This window comes from Podarcis vaucheri, assembly GCF_965113315.1.
Source record: "Podarcis vaucheri genome assembly, chromosome: 15".
Lineage (NCBI taxonomy): Eukaryota > Metazoa > Chordata > Lepidosauria > Squamata > Lacertidae > Podarcis > Podarcis vaucheri.
In genome coordinates, this window is record NC_138753.1 from 30,140,390 (window position 1) to 30,154,654 (window position 14,265).

Consider the following 14,265-nt stretch of genomic DNA (forward strand, 5'->3'; position numbering starts at 1 on the left):
GCAGCCAATCGGAAGCCGCAACGGGCGTTCGGGTTCCAAATAACGTTCGCAAACAGGAACAATCATTTCCAGGCTTGCGGTGTTCAGGAGCCAAAACGTTCATCTCGAAAGGCGTTCAACTTCTGAGGTACGACTGTATTGCAACAAGGAAAGAAGCCCAAGAGGTGAAGTAAATGGTCTTACCTTGTGTTTGTATGGTGCAGCCTAGAAGAGGTGACTTCCTTTTTTATTGTTCCTTGAGAGCTATATACAAACTAGCCCCCCTCCCCTGCTGAAAACCTCCGCAGCCTTGATCAATAAATGAAAACACCATCCTCTGAAGCAATAAACTTGACATGTTTATTAATTAAACTATCACTTAAATAAAAAAGTGCATAGAAAATAAACATGTTTAAAAACTCCTTTTTTTGTACAACTATATACACTTGTTTTTACATTCAGTCTTTCATGGAACTTTTCAGTCATTTCTTGAACTACTGAAAGTACTTCCTTCATCCCTGTGACGATGACAGGGAATTAACACTGATGCAGCACGAGAGACGCGTTTCCTCTTTTTAAAGAAAACAAACAAACAAACAAACAAAAGCCCAAACAATCTGGAAGAACACAAGAAATAAAACGAAGAGAGAGAGAGATTGGTTTTACATGATAGTTGCTTTTTCTCTGGAACAAAACCCTGTTTGCGTAGCTTTTGCACGGTTTGAGACAATTATTCACTACCTTGAGCTATTAAAAGACGGCTACGTTGAATCAAAGGAACATCACGAGCACAGTTCTCGGCTGAGAGGCAAAGCTGCAGGACCTTTGTTAAGGTACCAGGAAAGCAGATGATGGCGTTTTGGTACCTCAACAATCAGAACCCAGGAGGAGGCAGCGAAGGCGGCAAGAAACAAGTTGTACAAGAACTGACTGTTAACACTGAAGGTCAGGAGAATTCATAGCCAAGCCCCCAACAGCTTCCTGGGGGTTTGCATGCAGGCAGACTGAGCCAGAGCATCCACCCCTCCACCCCCGGTCCCTTACCCAGTCCTCCTTGGAGGAGGGAGACGTCAACTGGCCCCGAAGCCTCTGGCTTGCTGGTTTTCCTGCCTTTTGAGCAACTGGAACACAACTCTTATCTATAGTGTTAAAGAGAATTCAAAGCCAGGCTTCAAGACATGGTGCAGTACGATATTTGTTCCTATATATACCATATTTATAGTTATAAAAACTTGCAGGTGTGTGGGAGGAGGAGATGGTGGAGGGGAGGAGGATGGAGCAGCAATCTGGGTGAGAACGACATGATTCTGCACAAAGAACAAGAACCCGGTATTGCTTCGCAAGGGAGGACAATGAAGAGAAGATTATTATACCCCAGCCCTTTGCAGTGACCCGCTTTTCCTTTAAAAAAATAAACACCTTAAAGGTTTGACTCTTAGTATTCTCAGGTATCATGATCTCTGTCAGTCCTTAGAAATTATACATTCATATTGCCAGGAAGCCGCATGGAGCTCCTCCCTTTGCTCCACGGATCAGAGCCAACACAACTGGCCAAGACCCCAACCCTTCCTTCTCTCTGTTCCTGCCGGCCTCCCCATGGAGCCCAGGCACAGTGGCATGCATGCCTTCTTCCCTTGGGTTACTGGCCATAGTGGCTGCCTGCTGCTGAGCTCAGTCAGAACAGGGTTTAGCAGCAGCAACAGCAGCAGCAAATGTCAGTGAGCTTGGACCCCAGTCCAGCTCTGCCCTGAGCCACATGCTTGTGCTCCTCCTCCTCCTGTTCCTTGCTTGGAACTTCCTTGTGGAAGAGAGGAAGAAGCAAGGGACGGAACTCTCTTTTGACCTGGCAGCTACTGGCCCAGGGCTTTGGTAGCAGCAGGGGACATGCAAATTATGTTCCTCTTTGGCCCACAGGATGTGGCAGCCTGGAACAGGAAAGCTGGAGGGCTACTCAATTCCCCCAAAACTCTGCCACATTCACCACAGGCAACCCAAACTTGGGTTTTGCGCCCCCCCCCATAGGAGAAATGAACACATGCCCTGTACCACTCCAGCTGGAGCGGAAGGCTTAGTAGGTGCTGGCCTGTCCTCCCCAGGCAACTGGAAGCTGGGCTGCAGGAGAGGCAAGATCTTCATAGGGAATGTGCTTGTTGGCCCAAAAGAAGCCTGGCTGCTGCTGCGGCTTACTAGGCAACCATAGAAAGGTTTGCTTGCAGTTTCAGAGCCAAGGAAGTTTAATCTGGTGGCATGAGATGGAGCAGACCAGAAATGTTGGGTTACTGAGGTGTGGCGTGGTGGGATTTTGGCCTCTTCCCGAGAGAGGAAGGTCAGGGGGTCCCCTCTGTGCTGTACTCCCACCCCCATGTTAAAACCCAGCATCAATGCTGGGTTCAAAACACCTCTTGCAGATGTGTGTGTGTCTTCTCTCCCACAATGTGTAATTCGAGGTCCAGCCGAAGCTTCCAGAAAACTGGAAAGGTTCTCCCCGCTGCCCCCGCTGCTCTCTAGAGGAAGGTTCAGACTGCAGGCCTGGCCAGCAACCTCCTAAAGCCCATCCTATGAAAATAATAAGGTCATTAAAAACCGATTCTTTTAAATTAGGATGACAACCACAATTGAAAAAATAGTTTCATAAGTGCTCTTCGCTATGAAGTGCTTCTCATAGAAAAATATACAAAATATATTTACATTTACAAAACCTTAAATACTAAACTGTAAACAGAAGAACCAAGTAAAATCCAATGACATAATTCAAGAGGGTGCAAATGAAGGAGGCTGAAAGGAAGTTGTGCTGCTTGTGTTTGCTTTTAAACGGGCACATGATCCCACTAGGGAGATCCATCACCTTTTGGGTCCCCCAATCTTGGACCAGGGAACCCACAGCCTCTAGCTCACTGGGAGTGTTGGCACTCCCTGCCTTTTCCTATGTCAGAGAGCAGCTGGTAGGGAAGGAAATGCTATCAGCTGCTGTAGGCTGGAGCTCAGAGAGGCGCCAGGCCCACTGCCTGTGGGGCTCAGTTTCCTCTTGAGTCCCAACTGGAGGGCTAATGCAGGGCAGGGCAGGGAGAGGGCTCTAGGGACTGAATTCCTGGCAGGACAGCCTGCTTCCTAGGGCAGGGAGTCCACCTCGGCTGCACTTCTAACCTAACCTCACCCAAAGCGCATGGAAGCCCTCAGTCCTCATTGCTTGCCTGCTCAAATACTGATGAGCTATTCCTCGACAAGTCATGGGAATTTCAGGGAACAGCAACCAGAGGCAAGACACAAGGGCAGCTCACGGAGACCTGCAGGCCATGTCTCCAAGTCTGAGGAGGCAAGGGCCCGCCAAAGTGTGCGGGAAGGGAAACCCCACCTCTCAAGGCAGTCCTTGGCTGCTGCAGCAGCCCAACACTCCAGCAGTTTTCCTTGCAAGACGGGACAACGAAGTCCATCATCTGGGCAGGACCTTTCACAAAGCCAAGGAGGCAGCAAACAATACCAGGCCTCGGCCACCTGCTGCCTGGCTTGACTCACTTGCCGTGGGAGGGCCACCCCACCCACCCCACCTTCCACACGCCTGAGACTGGCGGAGCCCAACCCCTACGACAGCCAGGTCAGGTCAGCGTTCAGTTGAGGAACCGGCGGCATTTCTTGGCACCGCAATTGCAGGGCAGCTTGTTGCTGGCGTCTTCGATAGGGAACTTGTAGTCGTAGGTCAGCTCCTCGCCGCGGTAGATCTTGCGCATGGCAAATATGACTATGTGCTTCTGCCCATCAATGTTGATGACTCGGGAGTAGCAGTTGGGCTCACAGGAGTGGTTGATGAAGCGGGCTGCGTTCCCGTGCATGGTGGCGTCCACCACCTCGGAGTCATCAATGCGGAACATGTAGCAGCCGATGCCCTGAGCCAGGAGAGGAGGGGGCAGGGAGAGAGGATGGGCTGGTTTCAGGTCACAGGGCACCACCACAGCTAACCCTTCAGACATGACCAGCTGCAACATAAAAGCCAACCCATGCCTGTTCAACACGCCTTTTAAAAGGTTGCCAAAGGACGTGGCTCACACATGCCAGGGAGAGTGACTGATGGGTGTCTGTATTTATTTGAATCTGTGAAGTGTCTGTGAATTGTTACAGGTCTTTATTATAATGTATTCTTTATTTATGACTTATACTTTTGTTTTAAAAAGAAAGTAAGCCACTTGGAGATTTTTTAAGCAGAGGCTGGATGTCCATATGTCATGGAGGCCTTAGCTGAGATTTCTGCATTGCAGAGGATTGGACTAGAGGACCCTCCCAACTCTACAATTCTCTTTCTTTTTTGTGCTGCAAGCATAAGACCACTACTCATAATAGTACAACTGGAGGCCTCATTCCAATCAGGTTTTACATTTCAGCCTATGTCGTAAGAGTGCTGCTAAGGCTGGCAACCTGATGGCTTTCCTGTCCAAACACGGAAAGGCTGAGCCTTTCCCCAAACCTGAGCCCAATAAGGCTCAAGGAGCCCCAAACCAGTTTCCTGAATAGGGAAGGCGGGAGCAGAGCCAGCTCCAGATCCCTGGATGAGGATTTGCTAGACACACTGGCAAAATCTGGGATGGGGAGCCATACCTTCTATGATGTGGGGGGTGGGGGTGGGAATGCATGGCAAGAGCCCCACAACCCTTCCACCCTCTCTGCCCCAGCAATTGCCAGATCTTGCAGCAGCCCCTGCCTGCACCTGAGAAGGACCTGACTACCAGCTCCTAGGAAAATCAGGTACCAATCCTGTCACCTCAAGAGACTCCTAGGACAAAATGCCCTTTCTTGATGGGAGAACAAGGGCCACTGCGAGGGAGGACTAGCTGCTCTCTGAGCCATCTTCTGGCTGTCTGGATGCTTCCCTGTATTCCTGAAGGCAATAGTAACAGAACCTCTCTCTTCAGCAAGCCAAAAAAGGATTACAGGCAAGCTGTCACCCTACCTGCACTGGGAGCTGGGCAAGAAGGAAGGGTCGCCCACCCACTAAGGGGTAAATTCAACCTAATTTACATAATCCTGCCTAGTGAAGCAAGAGGGAGGAACAACCCATCCGAGGATCCCTCTCCCTTCTGCAGGAAAAGCAACCTCTTCCTGTGCAGCCACCACTTCTCATTACTCTTTTGCTTCCAAGGCTTAAGTGCTGGCATTTGCCTTACGTAAGGAGGAACTGCTCAAGTGCTGGCAGGGTGATCCCTGCACTGTGCATTCCGACCAAAGAACCCAGGGCCTGCTTTTCCCAATGCTTTACTGAAGGCCTAGGCAGCCCTTGTCCTCACTCAGGAGAACCTCAGGGCCCCTGTGGCCAGCACTCATGACCAGGTGGGTTTCAGCAGTGCCTCCGCTGTTGCTAAGGCTTACCTTGCTGTCGTAGTACTTCTCACGCTTGTCAGTTAGGATGGAACGGATCACGTTGCCGGCATACTCGATCACCATCTCTCCTGCATCGATGTTTCTTTTGCAGAACAGGCCCCGGCCGTGGATAGGAGACCTGCCAAGGAGGAACACACAGTGCAGCCACGGGTGTTAGGTGCTGCAACCATAGAGGTAGCAAGCCTCACCCTGAACGTGGAGGCAGGCAGGCAGGCAGGCAACCCAGCTAGGAGCAGATCTGTCCACATGACCTAGGAGAGTCGTTCCAGGCACTTTCTCATTGCTGTTCTGCTAAGCCCTGCTGGCTTAGGCTGTTCTACCCTCCCCATCGTTTATCCTGCTAAGGTGGCCTCCACCTACCAACAGCGGTGGAGAGCAGGTGGGGGCGTGGTGTGCGTCCTGGTGGCGTGGCGCGCCACCTGCGAAGCGTGGCATCCAGCGGGAGCAGCTGTGATGGAACCCCACCGGGATCGCGCTGCCGGGGGCAATGTGCTCCCCCTGCCCCCCTCTTCCTCCGCCAGTGCCTACCACCTCCCACCCACCTACCTGTAGACACCAACTGCCTCCTTGGAGGTTTTCTTCAAGTGTCGGAACCGCATGGGCATGGGAAGGTCCATGCTGGTTGCCCTCCTGAAGAGAGGAGGAAAGAGGCTGCTTGAGAGAGTTCAACCAACGGGGCCTTGGAGCTGCCAAGCCCCACCTTGCTCCACTTTGCAGTGCCAACTGCTGAGAGGCTGGCTTATGGGGCAGCTGCAGGAGGCAAAATCTGCACCCCTTCCCCGTTCTTTAGCTTCCCACCACTGCCGACGAGATCAAAAAGGAGCAGCCTTCTAGCCCTCCCCACCAACTCGCCTCCGCACCCGCTATGTACCGGGCAGACTTCAGCTGCACCTCCTCTTCCTCCTCATCGTTGGGGTTGTACTCTGGCGGCTGGCGGTGCTTAGAAGCCAGGAAATTGAACATGTCGAAGGCAGACTTCCTGCAATGCAGATCCAAGAGGCGTGAGACTGGCTCTTGGGGTTAATGGGCTGGCTTACAAGCCACACAATGCTCCTCTCTCCTCCAGGACAATGCGACATTCTCAGACTGGCTGCTAGAAGCCCACTAGGCTCTACATTGGCTCCCCATACTGTGTGGAGAAACTTCAAAGTGTCTGGTCTGAGCTAAAACCAGAGCAGCCCCTTTGTAGAGCCTTCTGTGGGATTCTAGCAACCTTTTCCTCCCTAGGGGTAGAGATACTCTGGTCTTCCATCATGTGACCCTTGTCTTGGACAGTTTGGGCAGTTAACCCTCTCCTTCCTGGATTCCTCCTATATGCCAACTAGGGAGCACCTGGGCCCACGTCTATTCAATGATGACAGGCTATTCATGTGCCTCCCTCCCAAACTGATATTTGAAGAATTTATTTTCCACAGAAAGCCTCACCCCCAAACCACTGAAGGATCTCTGAAGCAGGTGCTTTGGTTTTATGAGCGCAGAGTCTGCCACTGACCTGAGGTGCACTTCAGCTCTGGCAGAGCCATGGGGGTTCACTGGGGGCTCCTTGGCCTCCTCTGGCTTATGGAACCGGAACTTGTAGTTGTGGCAGTGCTTCGCTCCAGACAGCTGTTCTATCAGGAACACAACAGCATCGTGCAGAATTCCCAGCATCCTCAATCCGCTCACACCTGGAATAAGGGGAGAGTAGGCAGGGAAGGCAGCTTGCTGGTAGAAGAGGCTGTCCAGCCCAGGCTATGCCCAGTGGCTCCCTTTAGTCCTCCTTGTAAGAAGACGACTGGTGGTGATGGCGGCAACATGGCCCAGCCTTTAGGCAAGAAGCAGCTCAAGAAACTGGTGGAGCAGCTCAAATGGGCCCAAATCTCCACGGCTAGGCAGAGGCTTAAATGATGCAGAGGGTGTTCCAAAAGAATCACAAACCTCACTCTTTGTCCTTAAGCTGTTTGTGCAACCAAAGTACTGTATCCTAAGAAAACAGGGCATCCTGTGGGACTCTTTCTAGTGTTTATGAAGTGCAAGGAAGCAGGCCCAGGTGGCAAAGTCCCTGCCTAGGTCTTGGCCTACAGGACAGCAGTGACATTCAAGGCACTTTCTTATTGTCTTCCTATCCATGCAAGGGGTTTGGAATTCCCAACCCTGCTGCCGCCTTTCTTACCTGTGAAGGATAGCTGCTTCAAGCGGGCATTGGAACGAGCCTCCTGAACCTTGTCAGTTAGGGATTGCCAGGCCTCTGAGATGAAGATAAACAAGAAATGATTCAGTGGGAGGGAGGAGTGTTTCAGAAAAGCTTCCCTTTCGCTCCTTTTTAAACCGTAAAATTCACAATTGCTGCCAGGTGGCTCTGCATTCCTGCAAACTTCACGCAGGGCTGTCCCCTGCAGCACTTGTAAAGGTGCAAAGCAGTTAAAGGTGACCTTTGTAAGATGAACACAGTGAAAATGCATCTAACCCCAAAGCAGCTGCAGCAGATGTCACCTGCCCCACCTGCCCCCTTTCCCACCTTCAATACTTTCAGCACAGATCTGAAATCCATCATCGCTTGAGATCTCAAAAATCAGTCCTTTCTTGGGCTTCTTCTCAGTGAGGCTCTCCTTTCTCTTCCGCTCTTGCTGCAGCCAGAACATGAGTGGGGAGCTGAAAGTACTCTCTTCATCCTCAGAAGCTCTGGAGTCTGGAAGGAAAACAAGTTCTTCTTACCTCCAGAGTCCTTGGCAAAGCCAAAGCCACCAAATAATGAACATTAAGAATGTAGGGAAAGGCTCTCATGAACTAAGAGAGCTGCCGAGGGCTCTCTCAAGCAGGGCTGTCATACAAGGAGAATCATAGGGCAAGCTTACAACTGGGAGTAATAATAGTAATTTTATTACTGATACCCTGCCCATCTGGCTGGGTTTCCCCAGCCACACTGGGCGGCTTCCAGCAAGGTATAAAAACATAATAAAACAAAAAATTATTTTGAAGATATATGTGCCTTTCCAAGTGGAACGTCTGTGAACTGGTGCTCAGTTTGTACTTGAGGTCGATGGACAACATACCTGTGGGCTCTTGCTCACTTGCAGTGCTCTGTGCTGTCTGTGATTCTGGAACAGATGCCGTTTGCCTGTGGAGAGAAGCACAGCTGGAAAGAATTCAAGAATCCGCTCCTGTCTCAACAACTGAAGCCTTTGAGGAGTTTTGATTCCCCAGCAGATGCCAAAGGGAGAAGCTAAACAAAACACTCTGAGCCGTGAGTCTCCACTGGATGGAGAGGCCTGCTACTTATAATACGTTTGGCTGAGTGGCAAGCACTCCCAAAAATGGACTAAGCCACAGCACAGCACTGCCCGTCCTTCTAAACAGCAGAGCAAGTGGGAAATTGGGATGTTCAATGCAGAGAACATCACTTGGAGCTTTCTGAGAGGGGTCTCCATGTTTTAGGCAAGTAGAGAAAACTTACAAGCCTCTGAGGTCAGCAGTAGAGTGACCATACTGTAGGTTCTGGTTATCAATGTTTCATTGTTGGAACTGCCCAAAACATATTAAGAAGTATGGTTGCTTTCTTGGGGCAGAACAATGTTTGTGCAGCCAGGCACATGTGTACCTCTGCCTGCCTACATCCCTCCCGCCCCACAAGCATACATAAAACACAGGCACTCTTGATGTGACCACAACCTGGGAGACTGCCTTACCTGTCTGCCACTTTGGGTGGGGGCTGCTCTACACTTGCGGCCCCTTCCTCTTCTTCCTCCATGTGCATCTTCAGGGTAGGAACCCTGGAACAAACAAGATTATTCAGGGATACAACAATGACTTATCACAAGCCAGATAATGCTCCACTTGCAGCCAACGCAAGACTGACGTCTCTGGCTCTCCAAGAAGCAACATTTATCAAGCAGCATTTACAACAGAAACTCCATTTTAAAAACGTAGCTGTTGGGTTTTCTAAAGGGATCTCTCATAATAATATGGAGTCAAAGAGGTGATCTTGAGCTGCCACTGAGGCCGTCAAATCTAATTTCTATTTCCCACTTAGAACAGTCCCATCACACCCACTGATGCAAATAAAGCAGATCAGTAACATGTACAGCTAGCAGCTCAAGCAGCTTCTCCCTCTTTCCTTCAAAGAAAAGGCCCTCAAGCATCACAGCTCATATTCAGGAGCTGCATCAAATACATGATAGCTTCCTGGTTCAAATGTACATTGGCAGACAAGCAGACTGCCTGCTGGCTTCTGAATGAAGCTCGTTTTCCATCTAGGCTTTGTTATAGAAGTTCCTACAGCAGAAGTACTAAAGAAATAAAAAGGATGATGGGTTCCGAAGGGGTTGGGAAAACAGGGCGGAGACCAAAGACCTCCATTTCTTACCCTCCAGCCAAGTCCTGGGCTGCGGAGTTGGTGCCTTGCTGGGGAATGTGCTTCTCAGGGGAGCTGGACCAGAAGTGAGACATCTTGTGCTTCTTCCCAGACCCTTTGCTGATGCTGCTGTCTGATGAGGACTGAGACCGTTTCACTTTGGCTTTGACCTTCATGGAGGAGCTTCCAAGCAGCTGGTCAGAGGATGCGGAGCTTGCAGGAGAAGTTGAGCTGGCACGCGTGACGGATGAGGAGGTCTTGTTTTGCTCCAGTGCTGCAGGGTTAGTGATGTCCACCAACTGGGGAAAGCCTGAATGCGGAGGAGCTTGGGATGGCGCGAGGTCCACCTGAGGTGGGACGGCACCAGTTTTGCTGGCCAGGATCTGTGTCAGAGGCCCAGGCTGGTAAGATCCTTCAGGGTCAGTGGTCATGCCCATAGTCTGTGCAGAAGGCAAGACACAGATGCTGGATGCTGCCGTCCCCGCCACTGAGACTGTGGACTGAGCCGATGAGGCATCGCCTAGTGGTGAAAACATCCCGGAGCCAGATGGTGGCACTGTGGCGTGCTGCTCCGGAAGACCCAAGCTCTGTTGAGTGGCTTTGATTAAGAGGTTGCTGATGGAGCCCATGTCAGATACTCCTTGCAGCCCAGAGCTAGGTAGTGCAACGGACCCCCTCCCCAGCACATGTCCGCTGGGGACTGATGTGCCCGTGGAAGGTGCTGATGACGTCGGCATTGACACCACATTCAGCATGGATCCAGCAGAGGCTAGGCCTGTCACTGGCCTGGTTGCAAGATGACCACTGTCTGGCCCAGCCACGCTAGGGGGTGTTCCAACTGCTGCTGCAGTTGCTCCCACCCCTTGGGGCAGCAGAGGGGTCTGCTCAAAGTACATTATCCCAGACTTTGAACGCTTGATGATATTGGGGACAGTTCTGTGGGATGCAGGGTTACTGGCAGTTCCCAAATCTAGCAGGCCTGGATGGCTGGGGAGCTGGGAAGGAGTGAAGTTAATTAACGTCATGTTGGGGACCATGTCAGACGGGGTGATGGCGGAAGGGGCAAGCTTTTTGTTCTTGCGCGATGGCAAGCGCGAAATCTGCCTTTTCTTGCTGAGGCCAGAGGGTGGCGTGGTGGCTGTGGACCCAATCTCGGCTCTCTGATTTGCTTCGGGGTCAGGTGGTTGCTGGACACCAATCAGAAGTCCTGAGGCAGGACTGCCAAGGGAGGATGGGAAGCTGCTTTGGGGGGCTGCAGAAAAGGAGTGCAAGTGTTGGTGATGGGGCATCGGCAGTAACCCTTTGCTGGTTGGTGGAAAGAGAGGCTGGGAGGAGGAAGGCAAGCTGGGGTTTACACCGGCCCCCAGTGCCAGCCCTGGGCCCAGGGGCCCAAGCACAGAAGCGCTGGCCTCTAACACGCCCTGCGCAGAACTGACAGAAGAGGTCAGCTGTATCTTTTGTGTGACACCATTGGGAAGAGTCTGAAGGACGTACAATGGCTGCATGTTCTGATTAACCACCAGGAGCTTTTCTGCAGCTGCCTTGAGGTGGAGGGGGGCTGTCTGCACAGCAGCATTGGAAATCTGAGATGGGCCAGGGTTCTCTGTGGAGTTTGGGCCATACTTAGGATTCTGAAGTGGGAGGGTTGGCGAAACTGGCACTTGGAGACCAGGTGTCCCGCTATTTCTGGCCAAGTCTTGGCTGGCTGAACGGCCTGGCTCTCCTGGTCCACATGGGGGGCTGGCTATGTGCTCTGCTTCCATGTGACTTTGAATAAAGGGGTCAGGGGTCAGGTGTCCTTCAGGGCTTGGGTCCACTCGTGGGCTCAACAGAGCTGGCTCCCCTTCACTGGAGGCAGCTTTTTCTGTGACAGTCACCCTCTTCTCGGCAGACTCCGTAGAAGGCAAAGCTAAGAGTGATCTCTCCCCTGATGACGAGGAGGAGGAGGAGAGCGAGGATTCTGAAATGACAGCAAGTCTGCCGTGATTTTGGCTGGGCACTGTCGGGCTCCGAGTGGTCAAGACAGAGAGATCGGAAGGCAGTTCCAGAGGCAGCTCAAACTGCTCCTCTGCCGAGATGGATGACGAAACACTGCTGTCAACAGGCTCTGTGGTTGGCAGCTGCTGAGAGAAGACTTCAAAGAGGCCCATATCCTTGCCCCGGTTGGTGGTGTCAAGGCCCAGCCCATCTCCCAGCGTCAGGAGCTCAGAGGACGATGACTCAGGGCTCTCTCCGAGGGCTTGCATGGAGGGGGTGTTTTTCAGCACAAAGTCCATGATGTCAGACGGGAGAATGTTCCCGCAGTCGTCACTGTTGTTATTGTCGGAGTCGGACTTGAGCAGCTCTGTGCTGAAGGTATCCAGCAGGGTCTTTTCCGAAGGGGTGCTGGCACGAGGGCGGCGGCTGGCCTCTAAAGAACTCAGCTGAGCTTCCAGAGGATCCTGGCTCTGGGTTTTGACGCGGCAGTTCTCCATCTTGGGCTCGGCTGCTTTGTGGCCAGCTGAGCTCTTGGTGACTTGTGCTTTCTCCCCACTCTCTTCGCTCCGATCAAGTTTTAAGCTCTCTGTTCCATTTTCTTTGCCACTCCTTTTGGTCACTGGATTGACTTTCCTGGTTGTCACCGTGATGCTTGTGTCGCTTTCTGTCCCGTCATCCACACCATCCAGCTGAGAGATTTTGGGAAGGCTGCACTGTTCCTCCTCCCGGAATAAGTTGTGAGGAGAAGCGAGATGCTCTTCCGTGTTTGAGACCACTGTCCTGGTGAAGTTGTAGTAGTAAAGGTCATCCTCGTCCGACGTGCTGAGGTCATCGGCACCATCTACTTGCCCTTCAGCAGACCTCTTTCCCCGCTTCTTCCCAGTGGAGTTGCTGTAGAAGGGAATGTCTTCTTCCCCGTAAGACCTCACGCCATACAATGGAGTCAGCCCAAAGAACATGTTGGATCTGGCCCGTGCGCTGCGCCGGGGGTACCGCCGCTTGTAGGCCCCGTCTTCCTGGGCTTTGGCTGTCTCCTGGAGCATCAAGTTGCTCTCCTGAACAGGAAGACTCTGGTAGGCCTCGCTTGGAGCCTCAGGGACTGAAGCACAACTTGGGCTGTCTTGAACCAGGGAGCCGTTTCCTGACCGTTCTGGAGTGGAAGAGGATTGTGCCAGGGAAGCTGGTTTGCTCTCCTTAGGCTGAGATTCTACATCACCCTCCCTCTGAATGTTCTTGGACTGGCTATCACCTTCCATCTTGAGAGGAGTCAACGTGACTTTCACTGTGCGCTTCTGGGAAGCCTGCAGATCCTTGGAAGTGGCCACTTCGCCCTGGGAAGGAACCTTGGAGGTCTTCTGGTTAAGCAGCTGTCTATCGGGGGCCTTCTCTGAAGCCACAACATTGTTACAGAGCTTCTGGTTCACATGCTCAGGTGTCACAGCTTGATGAACAAATTCTGGCTCTGCACTGTCTTTGATGCTTGGTGTGAGGAGGCTCGGATTTGTAAAGAGTTTATTGGAATGTCTCTCTTTGGCTCCCCTTTTCCCCTTCTGCGGCCGCCTATCTCTGCCTGCAGAAGGTGCTGGGTCACTTATGGAAGGAGGAGATCTGTTACTTGCCCCAGAAAGCTTGGAGATCTTTGCTTCTGGATCCTCGTAAGAGCAGTTTTTTTCTGGCTTTACAAGGTCCACCTGCTGCTCTTGCTCCTTCTTTGGGGGTCTCTGATGTAAAGGTGGAAAGGCTACTGCCTCTTTGGAAGAAAACAGCCCAGAAGAGGGCTCTGGAAGCTTCCCCACTTTGCTGGTGTTTGGCTCGGTGCCAGAAGCACTCTGCACAGGAGTACTGGCCTTCAAATTACCCAGGGAAGAACTTGCGTCTTTTTGGCTCATCAGCTTGCTCTTCTCTGTCCCCGGAGGCCCCATTGCTTCTATTGACAGCGCTCCCTCCAAGGAAGTGCTTGTGCCTCCTCCACCTGTCCCTGCTGGCCTCTGACCACCACAGGGAGGGGCAGAGCTACTCTGGGTGGCAATGCGTCCAGCTGCTGGGACCGAAGAACGCTCTGAAGGCTTTGTGCTCAAGTCATGCTCTGGCAAGGGAGACAGGCTGGGTGTTGAAGAGAGGCTGTGCCTGGAGGAGTGAGTGGCCCCAGCTCTGCTGGAAGGCATCATCCAGGACCTCAACTGTGGAGGGGGCAGAGGAGAGGAGGCACTGTGTCGTCTGGAGCCAATGCTTCGAAGTCCGGATGACAGCAGGGGGTCTCCCACAGTCACGATCTCGTGTGTAATGTGGGTGGGGCTCCCTGGGAAAAGACAGAAGATGGGGAAGAATATTAGAACTGAGTTTGAGGTCATCTACTGAATGCAAATATCTGGATCTATGCAGGCAAGGAGTAAAGCAAAGCCCAAACCCCCGGAGTCAACCCCTTTCTTGATCTAATTATTCCTTCTACTGGTGGCTTCACTGAAACAAGGAAAACACTCTATAACTTTTTCCTTCTGGCTTCAAGTTGCACGGGAGCATGTTTGGTCTTGCCTACCCAGAAATATTTCTTAACTGTAAGAACAGCAGACTGAACTTTCCCTGGGGTTCTTTCAAATTCTGATCCAGCCCCC

General features: G+C 51.9%; 1 protein-coding gene across 1 annotated transcript in view; it reads right to left on the reverse strand.

Annotated features, from left to right (window-relative positions):
- Window positions 1–317: 317 nt before the first annotated feature.
- Window positions 318–14,265, reverse strand: part of KMT2A (lysine methyltransferase 2A) — a 47,051-nt gene continuing 33,103 nt past the window's right edge. Inside the window, exons 27-36 of the mRNA XM_082200200.1 lie at window positions 9,689–13,952; window positions 9,012–9,095; window positions 8,379–8,443; window positions 7,844–8,014; window positions 7,499–7,573; window positions 6,839–7,013; window positions 6,218–6,325; window positions 5,893–5,976; window positions 5,335–5,464; window positions 318–3,860 (exon numbers count right to left, since the gene is read on the reverse strand). Coding sequence (XP_082056326.1) covers window positions 3,585–3,860; window positions 5,335–5,464; window positions 5,893–5,976; window positions 6,218–6,325; window positions 6,839–7,013; window positions 7,499–7,573; window positions 7,844–8,014; window positions 8,379–8,443; window positions 9,012–9,095; window positions 9,689–13,952 — 5,432 coding nt within the window. The 3' untranslated portion in view covers window positions 318–3,584. The remainder of the gene's footprint in view (window positions 3,861–5,334; window positions 5,465–5,892; window positions 5,977–6,217; window positions 6,326–6,838; window positions 7,014–7,498; window positions 7,574–7,843; window positions 8,015–8,378; window positions 8,444–9,011; window positions 9,096–9,688; window positions 13,953–14,265) is intronic.